At 39.5% G+C, this 14,888-nt stretch overlaps 1 protein-coding gene across 1 annotated transcript; it reads right to left on the bottom strand.

Moving 5' to 3' along the window:
• Positions 1 to 3,426: 3,426 nt before the first annotated feature.
• Positions 3,427 to 14,427, bottom strand: BUB3 (BUB3 mitotic checkpoint protein). Its single transcript, XM_003922123.4, has 8 exons — positions 14,317 to 14,427; positions 13,687 to 13,881; positions 13,085 to 13,154; positions 10,961 to 11,112; positions 8,190 to 8,348; positions 6,355 to 6,532; positions 5,944 to 6,160; positions 3,427 to 4,970 (listed from the first exon to the last, which is right to left on the bottom strand). Exons 2-8 carry the CDS (start codon positions 13,879 to 13,881, stop codon positions 4,955 to 4,957), a joined length of 987 nt encoding a protein of 328 aa, XP_003922172.1. The 5' UTR covers positions 14,317 to 14,427; the 3' UTR covers positions 3,427 to 4,954.
• Between the last annotated feature and the right edge of the window lie 461 nt (positions 14,428 to 14,888).

Here is a 14,888-nt window from a genome sequence, read left to right as displayed (position 1 = left end):
AGGGACAGTGAACTAGCCCCGTGTAAAAAGTTTGGGGATGCCTGGTCTTGGGTTACACATAAACTAGCAATAGCTAGTGAGCTTTAAAAGAAAACATTGCAAAAAATCTCACGTTTTACGAAAGTTTATGAATTTGTTTTCACAAACCTGTAGGCCACAGAAAGGACAAGCTTGCTCTAGGGGATGACTTCAAAGTACAGCTACGGGCATCCCCCTCAAAGTGGACATCATGCAGGCTGTGTGGCCTGTACAAGCCACACCATCCCAAATAACATTTTTAAATTTATCTACCCAGACATTTCACATGATGTGGCTAACAAAAGCTTTTACTGAGAGAGAAATACACAGAAAATCCTGAAGGATGGACATACACCAAAAATGTTCAAAGTAGCTACCTCCTTTGAGATGAATAAGTTCTGGAGCCCTGACAGTCAATGTGGTGGCTATCCTTAGTAATAATGTACTGTACACTTGAAATTTGCTGAGATTATATCCTAAGCTTACCTCATTAAAAAATTCCATAATGCGCCGGGCGCGGTGGCTCAAGCCTGTAATCCCAGCACTTTGGGAGGCCGAGGCGGGTGGATCACGAGGTCAAGAGATCGAGACCATCCTGGTCAACATGGTGAAACCCCGTCTCTACTAAAGGTGCAAAAAATTAGCTGGGCATGGTGGCGCGTGCCTGTAATCCCAGCTACTCCGGAGGCTGAGGCAGGAGAATTGCCTGAACCCAGGAGGCGGAGGTTGCGGTGAGCCAAGATTGCGCCATTGCACTCCAGCCTGGGTAACAAGAGCGAAACTCCGTCTCAAAAAAAAAAAAAAAAAAAAAATTCCATAAATTTGAAAATGTAACTTGTCAACTAGAAAATCTGTTTAACTCAAGGAGGTGAGGGATATATTAGCCTGGTTGTGGTAATCATTTCACAATGTATCTATGTATCAAAACATCACATTGTATACCTTAATATTCACAATTTTCATCAAATACTTCCATGAAGCTAGAAAGAAAATTTTAAGTTTTTTCATAAGATTGTGATAGTATGTTTCATTTTTTGAACGTCATCTGAATTTTTTTCCTGTAAACATATCACTTCTAAGACACTAAATGCTTAATGAACAAAGTCAAAGGTCACATGTCTAGTGCACCAGACAAGATGTCTATACTCCAAAATTGTATTTCAAATTATTTTAAAAGGAGTCCATAGAATTCAGCAATATCAAAGTGGTCCAACAGTCATGTGCCAGATCACACAAAAAGATGTGGTCATGCTTTTGCTTTAAGTAGAAAAGCAAGATGTACACATTAAAAAAAAAAATGTTAAAATGCCAGGCAATATGAGGAACCACTGCTAAAGGTATAAAGCGGGAGGTGTTTCACACAAGTTTTAAGAAAGGACACACTTATTTGTGAGCAGCAACAAGGAAGAAGGGTTTCATGGAAAAGAGGGTCTTGAACAGGACTTTGCAGGATTCAAATTAAATCCTGAAAGAGCAATTCAGAAAGAGAATGACCCTGAGCAGACTGAGATTTGGGAATCAACACAAGCGTCTGAGTTAAAGTAAAGAAAGTAACCTGGCTCTCAGCCTAACAGAAGAACCCCAATGTTTTCTGGGGGAGTGGTAAAAGGTAAAATGATTGTAGGATCAAAACCAGGAAAAGCAGATCCAGCTCAAATGAATTTGGGGAAAACTGAGTTACATTCACAAGGATTCATTGTAGTGTTCTAAGCTCTCAGTAGGCTCATGTGCGTTGAGTCCCCATTGAGGGAGGGAAGCTAGTGTTACTAAGGCATAGAAAACACCTTAGGAAAAGCGGGAGTTTAACAGATAATGGTGGAAAAACAATGTGGGGTCTGAATGTCAGAGCTAAACTGGGCATTCTGGCCTTGGTCTTTCTAACAAGGCCTGGATTTCCCACAGAACTAAGGCCAACCTGCTAATATACCTTTAAATTTGTATACAGTAGAACTCAGAACCAGATAGTGCTGTCACTCTAACATTCCCATCCCATCTGCTTATTTATATTCCCAGCGAAAGTTAGTCCCATCCTCTGAGAGCACCTGACCCGTCCGCAGCCCCTTCCTGATGATCTGGAACCGTGGGAAGCAGCACACCTCCTTATGAAATCACTGAAGGGCAACTATGGGCAACAGGAAGCAGTGGAGGATTCCAAGTATGACATAAGAAGGCATTTTTAAAAAATCTTTTACACATTTTTTTAGAAATCTGACTATTGAGCTGTTTTTGCAAATTAAAGGTGACAGGCATTTGTTGTAAAATCAATTCAAGGTGCCACAATCAGGATTTCTTCAAAAGCAAACCAAAAAAAAAGAAAGAATGCATGCATGCACCAGATACATCGCATGCGGGAAGGCCAAGACACGTTTCAGGACCCTTCTGCCTTTCACGCATACTACACTGACCTGTGTTCTGAACCATAGTTCAAAATGTATTTCTTACTTGGGTCACAACTACAATGTTCAAAAGTCACTACTCTATTAGATGGAGGCCTTAAGGCAGAAACTGGAGGCTACCACATTCACCCAGAAGGCCATGGGATGGTAGCAGCAGGAAGAAAAGATGAAGAGCAGATACACTTAAAGAACGTGGGTAAGGGAAACCAATGAGAAGGCCAAAGTAACTATACTCGAGTAATTTGGGGGAAAGGTAGCTATAACCATAAACAGGCAAATCTTGGAGAGCTGATCAAGGGGTATATGGAGATGGCAGGGAGACACGCTTGATTTCATGAGACAAGAGGACAGCCAGATGGAACCAGAAAATAAGCCTCCCTCACAACCTGAAAAACAGTTCCACATTAATTTGGTTACCTATAACAATACTATATTATTTCAATTATACCATGTTATGGTCTGTCCTCAACCAAGTAGTTAGGGACTTTTAAAAGCACATATAAAGGACCAATCCCATCAGTTAGTCTCTGGCTATCACATTATTCTCCGCCCCCCCCACCCCCACCCACCCAAGGGCTTCACTGTGATTTAGTATTTGGTGGCTAAGTATAGTCTCTGTCATTTGGCTCTGTGTGCACTATGACTGCATCAACACGGGATGTACGAGCTACCTGAGCACTACTGCGCCACACTACTAGGAGAGCGCAAAGGTCCCCAGAGGCTGCCACATAGTCTCTATCCATCATCCTCAATGAAGCTGCACACTTGGCTCAGAAGCCCTGCTGATCCACCGAGAAGGCACAAGGGGGCATGAGGGAAATGGCTGAACTCCAACAAATCACTTTATGCAGGGCTGAATCTCCAACACACATCAGAGGAGACAATTAAACAAGGCAGAGTGGACTTAAAGGTAAAATGTCATCCCCCAAAATGCCTGTGATGAGGAGTTTTGCTTTACACAAGCCTTTTTAAGTAAATTACATTAATTACCCACATTCAAAAACGTCCAACATTCAAGGGTTCTGAATCTGATTTATTAGACAGCACAGAAATAACAGGTTTAAGTTATATTACAAAAAGAGCTCAAACTGTTCATATACAGCAACTGGGCCTGCTAGGGGACAGAAGGGGGAATTCTTCAGACTACTGTACAGAGACACAAAGACTCTTCATCCTAAACAAAGTATTAAAGTACAGAGACAAATTTCTTGTAAGACAGAAAGAGAGAAATCCACAATAACTCTAACACATCCCTTAAGGAATAAGCATGTATTTGTAGGAAGCAAACAAAGCTTTTCATAGAGAAACCACTTTCACAGGACCTGTAATGAAGAAAATACATTTCAAAAGATGGGTTCAGACTTACACCAAGTTTTCACTGAAATACTTTAAAAAAAAAAAAAAGAGAGACTCTGTATCAGAAGAATTTTTTAAAAATGTATCATGGATAAAATAAATCTCAGGAAAGGTCCAAGTCCTATTCAGAGACATACATTTGCAAATTAATATAAATTTTAAAGTTTGACAACAAAAATACTATTTGACTACCTAGAATAGGCCAAGCTAAGTTCGTGTTCTGCTTTAGTGCATTACATTGAAATGAATCTCATTGTCACTATAATTTTTTTCTTTTTAACCTTAATCACCAGCGGCTGGTCAACTGAAATGGACATGAGAACTATATAAATGTCAGAGAAATATGTAAACCTCATTAATGTTTCCAAAAATTCATTTAGAGATAGAAACAGGTCCAAATAGATGCCTGTCTAAATGCACTGCAATTACGTTACAATTATTTTTCCAAATACACAGATATGCTCTGTCTTTTCTCAGCTCATTACTGACTCAAACAATTTGCCCTTCTGGGATCAATTGTTCGCTAATAAATAATTGTTTACAGTCACAAAATGATATTAGGAGGTTTTCTTATTAGTTTTCCTTCTGCACCCTAATAAGATTGAAAACTAGCTGATTCCCAAGAGTCTAACCTTAACCTCGCTTTGTTTAACAGCCCAGGAAATGATGAACCATCTGCTTCAGAAAATAATGGACGGCCAAGAGGAAATATTGTTTAATTGTAGATTAACCTCCTCATGAGGCAGTCTGAAGCAGCTTTAGAATTAGCAACTATAACCAGCAAAAGAAACAAATAGCTCACAAGCCTTCTCCTCTACCATTTAAGGTCCAGAAAGAATGCAAAGGGATTTTTATTACCTATATTTATTTACAAACATTTATTTCCACAGTGGAAACAAAAATCAAGGTCAAAACTGATTCTCAGAAGTGCAATCACTGCCCAATTTTGTCTGCCCAAATACCTTTAATGCAGCAAACCATCAAACCATCTCATGCACTTAAGAAAGTGTTTATTATTCAAAAAAAAAAATTCAATAAAAACCTCTTTTCCATTATTTTCAGGTTGTTATAATATTAAAATTAGTATTTTCCCTGGTTTCTTTGATAATAGTAATAAATCCACCATTGGGGAGTACGAATTGTTTTATTATCATCAACATGGCACTTAAGTAAATGAAATCTTGTCAAGTACATGGTGACCTACAAGTTCAAAAGAAAAAAAGAACAGCATGAGATCAAAATGGCCAGCCAAGACAGGAGAAACAAAAGTGACACATTAAATGCAAACACAGCCCTTTATCCAACACGCTTCACAGGCTAAGACTTTTCTAAAGTCAAACCTGTAAAAGCATATCTGATATAGAATATTTAATATTCTGCCCCCTCTCATGGTACCATACCCATTTTAATTCAGCAAAGTATAGGAACCCTGAAAACATTCAGTTATTCCACAACTATGTATCCAGAACTTTCTTTAAGGGCCTGGGGAGAGGGGGACAGGGAACTGGACAAAGATACTTGGGGTAGGTATTTTATAGTTTAACACATGCCTAAGTATCAGATTTCCCTTAAACCTGATGGAGGTAATTAAGTAAAAAGCTTTGCCCTATTGCTATCAAAAAATGCAAATGACCCTTCTCAGTCAACAGTTCCAACCAAGAACCAAAGACATCTATGAAAATTTCAAAACTAAGGAAATTTGCAATTCCAGGCAAGGCCATATTACTCTGGGTTTCCAATAAGACCCGAAGGTCACTCACTTTGTGTTAATATTAAAGAAACAACCTCTGTGGAGAGGAAAGATTTTTGGCAGTTCAAATTCTTAAATATCTTAAATAGAATTTGCTAAAATAAATTATTCTTGAATTCCTCAACTTAATTTTGAAGCAATGAGCTGGTAATAACTCCAGAGATTCAAATAATAGAGCCTATTCAAGAAGAATGAGAGTTTGACATTCTTCTCTACAAAACAACTAGGCACAATTTTATCCATCAGACGTCTATCAACCTACGGATATTGAAAGCTTGGGAGAACATGATAACATCAACTCCAACCCTACAGTCAGCTGTAATATCGAGCAGGCATCAACAATGCTATTCATGAATTTAGAAAAATTAATAAATCCTGGGTTGAATGCAAGAAAAGGCTCAAATACAGGTGAAGCATACTCACTTGGGTTTTGTTTCTGCATCTGTCACTTGGCGAATGAAGATACCATCTTCAGGATGTTCCGTGTCATCCATTTCATACATATATGATGATGCTATTGCAAGTGTAGTCCCATCATTACTGAAGGCAAGTGATGCGATGCTCGTGGGGTACCGATGGAATTGGCACAATCGCTTTTTGTTAAATGGATCCCAAATATTTACAAAGCCATCAGAACCACCTGGAAGTAATTTCAAAATAGTTAACATGGTTCTTAACACCACATACAGAAATAACCATTATCGTAACAGTTAATTTTTAAGGTCAGAGAATTTACATTTCCCTACAGTATTGTACAGATTTGTTTAGCTAAATACCATAAAAAGCAAGCATCAAATAATATAATGAAAAATAGGTTAGCATGCCATACTTTACCTGTGGCAAATGTATTGTGGATATTGTGAAAAGAAATGGCATTGACTGGGTAAATCTGCTCAATATTATTTTCTTTTAGTCTGTGACATTTGAAGGCATATTTCTTCTTCTGTACCTCAGGGCTTGGGTCCAAATACTCAACTGCCACTCGGCCTTCGATGGAACTTAATACATAGCCCTGCCAAGAGAGAACCAGAGGAAAAAGATGGTAAATTCCAGCTTCCAAAAACAAGGTGCTGATTCCCAAATTCAGCCCACACTGATGAGCGATTGTTTCAGAAATGAGAAGTACAGCAGGTTTTAATGAAGTGTTTAAGCTGTACTAACATAACTATGACGACTTTTTGAAAATAAGGCTGTCATCACTTGCTTTCCTTACAGGTACCAGGGCCTTTCCCATTACAATATAAAATGTCTAGTTATTTCATCAAACCTGAACAAAACTGTAAAGTGTTTCAAGTGTCACTTATTTGTTGTTCTGCCCAACAGACTCAAATTTGTTCTCAGCTAAAATATATTCTTCTGTGTTCTGTGCTTCTTCATCACGAACAACTGTTAAGAATTGTGTTTCCTTCACTGGGAGCAACAATAATCCAAATCAACTGGACACCAGTCTTCCATCTCAGCCGTGCTACCTCTTGCATGTAGTACAGCAAGTGAGGTTTGCACAAAGACTTTCAGGGACCTTCAGAAGTGGTTCACAATTCAAACCTTTTCTCATCTTTCCTTGAAATGACAGTATCTTAAAAAATAAGATAACACACCAAATATGAAATCTATGATTTTTTTTAATCCTTCAAGGTATGAAGAAGATTCCTGAAAGCTGTTTACAGAGAAATAAATAAGTCAGTCAAGTTATACTTTTTAACTTCCATTACAAAATAGATAATTCTACAGAAAATATTAGATATAATGGCATTAAATTAATGTTCACAATGTAAGCATATTTTAATCACATATTTAAATCTCTAAAGTTTCATATAATTGCAATTCTTTTATCTTTAATGGAAATTTACAATTTCCTACAAAAAAGAACTGTGATCGCCATTTGAGGTACTGGCCTTTACAGGTTAAGGTTAAAAAGCCAAGAATAACATAACTGCTTCAAGTTCTACAACCACCAAAGGACAGCCATGAAATACCAGAGACACCTGCTGTTTTTAATCACTTTTCCTCTTGCAAAATTCCTATTGCAACTGACCACGCCACCGTCTCCTCTTAGAACTTTAAGGACTCCAAAGAGGAGGGAGCTCACTAATAAACAGGCTAATCTCGTTTCTTGATGATGGAAGGTGACCCACCCTGTACATCAAGAGTCAGTCATGTGAAGGGCCCTGCGTATCTAACCTCAGTTGAGTTTGAGAAAAAAAATCAAAGTTCTATTGTCAAGCTGGGGAAAAAACTCTATAAGCGTTAGGGTTACAAAAAGGCAAAAAGAAAACAGCAAATTCCACAAACCTAAATTTCCAGACAGAAATTTTAATTTGTTTTGTAAATTGAAATATCTACAAAACCATCTTTGATTACCGTATACCTAGGAAGTATCCTGAACCAGGATCAACAAAATATCTCAGAAGGTCCCCTCTATTGAAATTACCTCCTGAGCAGATTACTTGGCCTCTCTGAACATCACGATCATCTCTAAAATGGGGATTAACACATTACCTTTTAACACATGGCTGTCAAAAATATCAAGGAAAAATACACCTAACAGCAAACTCTAAATCACTACTGAAAAAAAAAAAAAAGGCTTTAGGGGGTAGTGGCCAAATACTTATTATATAAGATCATATTATTTTTAAATTCCAGAAAGAAGAGGGCGTATAGTTCAGTACCTGCTTGTTTGGAAACGCTCGTATGCAGCGAGTCTGGTATTTCAGGCTGGACTCCCTGCGCTGCTGCACGTAACCCATGTTCCGTAAGTCCCACACCAACACTCTGCGGCCTGCTGTTCCCACAATCAGCCGGTCTCCAGACACTGAGAGGGTATATACCTTTTAAAAAAGATCAAAACTTGCTAAAAATCACCTACTTGCCTGAAAATGCCATTTTGCCCCAAAATAAAGGCCATCTGATCATAAAACCATAAAAAAATAGCTGACCGAATTCCCCAATCACAGGTAACAATTTTAAATACTGTAATTATTCAAACCAGGTAATTCACACAAAATAGCAAACCCACGATGCTCTTCATAATTCACCAAGCATCGTATAATGTACATTCTAATTCTGTAAAGAAGCTTTTGAAGTCTTAATTCTCTCCATTATCAGAACAAATTAAACTGTTTTACCCAGCCTTCATGTTTCATTTAGAGACAATATAAAAGTGTAAAAAAAATTCAAAATGAGATAATAAAGCCATAAAATAATTCAAGATAAGAGTTTAATGGGTTTCTGGCTTTTCATCAAACAATCATTTTCAAAATTATTTTTCTATAATCATCTTTTAGAGCATTTCATTTTCCAAATCTAAAAATCTTGATTTTTTTTTCCCCTCCAGTTGTTACATGGAATAAACAGACCTTTCCAGGAGGGGTGAGGGAGCCACCACTAATGAGATGTTTAGTAGCCTTTGGTGGCATACAAACTCAAAATTAAAAGACAAGGATAGTGGTCTGACGTACGACAAAGCAATTCTAGTGCCCTGTGTCCTACTACACATTTAAGACAGAAGTTCAACTTTAGGGAGAATTTTTTTAAAGTAGTTTATCCCTTATTTTTCCCCTCATAATGCTTTCCTGCAATATTAAACTTTCCACAAAAATTCCTTTATAATAAATCATAGAATTTCCTGCAAGTGAACATTTAGTGGTTTATTTGCAAATATAAAGTTATTTGCAAATATAATGTCATCTGGAAACAAAACAGAGGTAGCCAATTCACAAAAAAGGTGGCAAAAAAAGTTATCATGTTCAGTCACTTTAAAAAAAAATCTAGACTTGCGATTCACAACCGTGCTCTATTATTTTCAATTAAGTAGTAGCTCTAACCTGACCTAGCATTTTCAAACTGAAAAACTGCCATGAAACACGCAGAGGCCCCGTGTCAAGGTAAGATGTCTCTTCAACATTCAGTACTTAAGCCATATGTTAATATTATCACTCGTATATTAACCACATATCATCAGCTGAAAAAAAACAGGTTAGCTTTATGCCATGTCCCACCACTCTCTAGAATCTGGTCTTAAAATTCAACAATTAATGTGACCAAGGGAAAAACAAGGAATTAAAATTAAGATTTAAAACAATAGATTTAATATAAGCAGATTTAAATATGAGAAATACTGTAAGATTTATCACAGCTTACTCAGAAAACAAAAGGTTTGCAGAAAAATGAAAATTAATCTAAGATGTATAAAGTACCAAAGTTTAAAAATAGAGAATCCAGAAAGAGATCAATTTATAATGGTACAATCATATTGGGAATTTTATCTTAAATCTTTACTACATAGGTGACACACAAGCTTCTAACAGTGGTTTCTATCCTCACTGATCATAAATCAAGTGAAACCACTGTCATGCTACTGACTAGGTATATACATTTATCAAAGAAAGTATTAAAAAAAAGTGACATAATGAACCTTGCTGAACCAATAAGCAGCTTGATTCAGTGTGGCTGTCCATTATATGATATTCTGTCAGCAATTTATCACAGTTCTTAACATGTTACATACAACCATAAATCAAAACTAGAAACAATGCAATTATTTTATTCTGAACAAAGGTCTTGCCAGGAGTAGATTCGACTGTGATGTGACAAAAATAATGGCTCTTTGGATGCACTATTGTATATAATGATGGCTAACAGGAATTGAATAGTATATTTACGCTGAGGAAATAGACTCAAGCAAAGGATACCTTTAAACTGCTAAAACAATCAATCTTTAAAATTAACTACCACCTGATAAAGTCTGATGAGGATACAGAAGGAATGCTCAATTACACTTTCATCATACAGATCAAAAGGTTAGAATAATACACAAAGTTTTGGTTTTAAAAAGCTTTGTTCACTATGAGCCTTTGTTCACTATGAGCCTTCTACTGTTCGTGTATTTATTCTTTAATATTGACAGATGTAGTAAACATCTGTTTACTACATCTGTCAATATTAAAGAATAAATACACGAACAGTAGAAGCCAGGGAACATAAAACACCTTTTTCACTGAACTTGAAATGATAACCCATTTTGTCTTCTCAACAGTCAACTCAAAAGAAATCTCAGATAACAAATGAAAATAAGTGATGCTCCAACCAATTTTCTGGTTTGGGATGGAGCGTCAATTTAAGACAATTGAACAGTCTGCTAAATGACTTCTCTGAAAAGGCAGTGAGTTGCTTATCAGTTCTGTGATTTAAAACATTAACTGTACATGGAAGCAAGTATAACATCTGACAAATAAAAGTTGGCCCCAAATCCCAAAGTTTAATTTTCTCTTGCATTAAAGCACTTCTATGTAGTTGGATTTATGAAACAGACTCTGTCAACTTTTTTTTTTCCTATGTCGACTTTTCACCTTTAAATTCAACAAGCATATTCAGCAATCATGCATCAAGGCAAAAATCACCTGAAAGCCACCAACTCCTGCGATGAATATAAAGAGCCTACCTTTTCAGGCTGAGAGAAGGTCCCGGCATTACAAGGAGTTCTGGGATCCCACAATTTAACTGTCTGATCCCAACTTCCAGTAACCATCACATTCACTTCTGGACAGTATTCAACACATCTGATAGGAGCATCATGGGTCCCAACAAGATTTTCTGTAGGAAAAAAAGGGAGGCAAAAACCCCCAACATCTAGCTTACTACCCTTACTAAAGATTCCTAGAATAAACAATTAAAAGAAACATTCATTCAGCTGAAATGAATTTGCCTCATCCAACCCCATGGAAATGTCTACACACAGAAAAATCTCTCCATTACTACAGTTATCCATTCCTCTGTTCACCTTACAGTGTGTACTTCACATGACTCACTAGTATGGCATATATCAAAGGCTGTCTTGAATTTCAGATTACATTAGAATGGTGGCATGTCTGCTATCTTCCTCACCTGATCCCAGATTTCCTATCAGGAACCTCATTTAACTCTGTGTATCTCTGCCTGTATCTAGTGCAAGGTCTGGTACAGGTTAGGTGCTCAAGAAGTATCTGTTGAATGAACAAATGAATGGAGAACTCTGGCCTTCTGGGTCAACATTTATGTTGAACATTAAGCCAATGCTGCTAAGAAACTTATTTACATGGCTAAAGGGTTATGAGAATTGGGAGTGAAGTCCTCTCATTATTCCACTTGGTTACACTGCAGCTCAAATTTTCAATAGACATTTTCTTTCTTTTCAATTTGAACCTTCCCATTATATTTCATTTATTCATTCAACTAACATCTACTATGTATTAGAATCTGTGCCAACTGCTAAGGAAACAGGAATGAACAATACATGGTCCTGACCTTCAAACAGTAAGGTTAGTCCCAGTACTTTGGAAGCCCAAGGCGGGTGGATCACGAGGTCAAGAGTTTGAGACCACCTGGCCAACATAGTGAAACCCCATCTCTACTAAAAAATACAAAAATTAGCTGGGCGTGGTGGCACGCACCTATAGTCCCAGCTGCTCGAAAGGCTGAGGCAGGAGAATCGCTTGAACCCAAGAGGCGAAAGCTGTGGTGAGCCGAGATCACACCACTACACTCCAGCCTGGGTAACAGAGCGAGACTATTTAAAAAAAAAAAAGTATCGTTTAAACAAGAAAGGATTTCATGAATGGAATGTGGCAGTGACTTTCACAGAATAAACAGCTAATTCTCTATGTAACACTGAAAATCTTTTAATTTTACTTTTCAGTGTTTCTCCCTACCCCCCCAAGTTTCTGAACAAATAGGACCATAGACCTACAAGCTTACTTATTACACAGGGTAGGATACCAGCAAACAAATTCCTGCAGTATAATTTACAGAAGGAAGTCGCTTTCATGCAAAAGCCTCTTCTAATTGGGTGCCTAGTTTTTTAACAAAATGTGCCCACCCTCCATCCATTCTCCTGTTGCTCAACTCATCTTCTATCTTGCCATATCTCTGTGCCCTCCTATGTCTTTAGGATAGCCATGTCTGATGTATACACATGCAAACAAATCCTCAGCTAGAGACCTCTATGCATTTGGGTTCCATTCCAATCTCTCCTCTGTCCCAATGTCACCATAAAAATTTGAGTAAGTCATTTCATATCTGGACCTCTAAGAAATTACTTAACTGAAAGAAAATGTACCATCTAATTACTCATTCAAAAAATGCAACAGAAACATATAAAAACAGTGACTGCCTAATTTTTGTCAGGTTTTAAATTCTATCTTTAAATTTGCCTTTAGCTTCTGAAAACTAAATTAGCTTCTGAAAACAGAAGTGTCAAATATCAGCACTGCAGTGGAAAATCCTAATAAAAGGATGACCAGTCTGGGATCCAGCCCACTTCTAAGGACAAGATAAAGGCCAAATACTTACATGTCCATTTATGTAAACACAGAAAATGGTGACCATAACTGGCTTTACTGCAAAAATATATGCATAATGTTCTGTAACCAGTAACTTAATGGTTATTTAAATAAAAAATCCTAAATTCAAGCCATGTACTTAAACAATTTGATAATTAAGCAATTCAGGAACTACTCTTCCTATATAAACATTTATACTTCACAATGCTAGCCAAGAAAACAAACTGGTAAAGATATGTTCACATTACCTTGATCAGTGTTCAAATCATGCATTTTCAATTGATGATCCAGTCCTCCACTCCAGGCATGCGTTGGATCCTACCAGTTTCGAACCATTTAAAAATTAGAACTTTAGAAAGTGTTTCAGCCTTTTTATTTCTACAAGCAACTGTTCAGTTTATGCTCGGGAAATGCACTGTGCTCAACTATTCATGGTAAACACATCAAAAAAACGGCATAAAAAAAGCAAGCGGTCACTAAACTACGAAATTAAGGGAGGGCTGCTTTTATCCTAGCCAACAGCCTAGCTGAGGGTAAACACACATTTCCCCTAAACGTTCCTTTTAACGCAGCAGGCAAAACAATCTTGCTGCAAATCTAACTATCATATTTTCAGAAAGTTTACAGAGTTACTCCGCAAGCCTGCAATGGAAAGGGGAGACGGAGTTTCCAACGTCTGCACGTCCCCACCCCAAAACGGTACCGGTTCAAGGCAGGTAGGCGTTCCTGAAGAGCTGCAGAACCGTCCAAATAACCCCACCCACAGATGCCTCTGCCCAACACTGCAAAAGACGCTCCTAGCACGGAGAATCCTAACACAGGGGCGGGAGCGGCGAGGAAGGGCACCTACGTAGAAGGCGCAGTCCAAGACCGCGCCGGTGTGCTGGTACTTGAGCCGCATGGAGTTGGCCGGCACATCGTAGAGGCGCACGGACGTGTCCCAGGAGGAGACGAGCAGGAACTGGGAGGTGTTGGGGCTGAACTTCACCGAGGAGATGCCATCCTCGGGTGGCTGGTTCAGCTTGAACTCGTTAGAACCGGTCATCTGCAGAGCAGGCGCCCAGTCAGAGTCCCCAGGTGCCCCACGGGCTGGGGCAGCGCCAGCTGAAGGCCGGGCGTTGGGGGACCCCCCCCCCCACGCCGAGAGGAAGAGGCCGAGAAGACGCCCGCGAAGGAGTCTCTGCGCCTGCGCCGAGAACGCGCCAGCCAAGGTCGGGACCCACGCGGCAATCCGGCCCTCGCCGCGCCCAAACCGGCCCAGCCCGCACCACCGTCCTCCTAAACCCAGCCCGGTCCGCAGCGATGCCCGAACCCCAGACCATTCCCTCTCCCGGGTCCCGTGGCCCCGGGTACTCCTAAAATAAAGGGAGAACAATAGAAACGAAACCCGATCCCCTGCGAACGGAACGGCACTGCCAGTTGCGGGCCCGGGAAGTCCCTGGAGAGACCGCTCCCGCGCGCCGTCGTTTCGCCTCCCTACCTCGGCCTCCCTTAAGAAGCAAGGTTTCCACCGCTAGTCACTCGCTGTCGCCGCCACCTCCTCCCTTCCCTCCGAGCACTAGGAGCCTGGGCGAAGGAGGCGGATAGGAAGCTCCAGCGTAGATCTACCATTGGCTGATTTCAAACGGCAACGTCTCAGTCTAGGGAGCCAATTGGTCCGCTCAGCTGCCCAGCATCGGTCAACCCAGTCATCCTGTTCCGGCTCAAAGGGAAACCGCCGCTTTTCCGATCACGTGGGCTCATTTTACCACTGCGCGGAGGCACCCGCGTTCTAGCTGGACAAGTGGAAACTACAACTCCCAAGGAGCATCGCGTGCCAAGGCCGCGTTCATACCGTCTCCCACCCGTGTATGGCATTCTGCGAAATGTAGTTTTTCTGGGGATGACGTTCTGCCCGCCCTCTGAATAGAAAGCGGGAAAGATCTTTCCTGCTTCATTTGTGGCGCCCTCCACTTGAAGTTAGTCTCTGAAACACAAGAATTCCATCTTGGTCAATACTAAAATGGTGCTAAAGTTTTCTCCCCATCTCTGGACGTGCAGACGCCCGTGAGA

This window comes from Saimiri boliviensis, chromosome 12, assembly GCF_048565385.1.
Source record: "Saimiri boliviensis isolate mSaiBol1 chromosome 12, mSaiBol1.pri, whole genome shotgun sequence".
In the NCBI taxonomy this organism is placed as follows: Eukaryota; Metazoa; Chordata; class Mammalia; order Primates; family Cebidae; genus Saimiri; species Saimiri boliviensis.
Note: the sequence above shows the minus strand (reverse complement) of the source record. Positions and strands in the feature narration are given on the sequence as shown.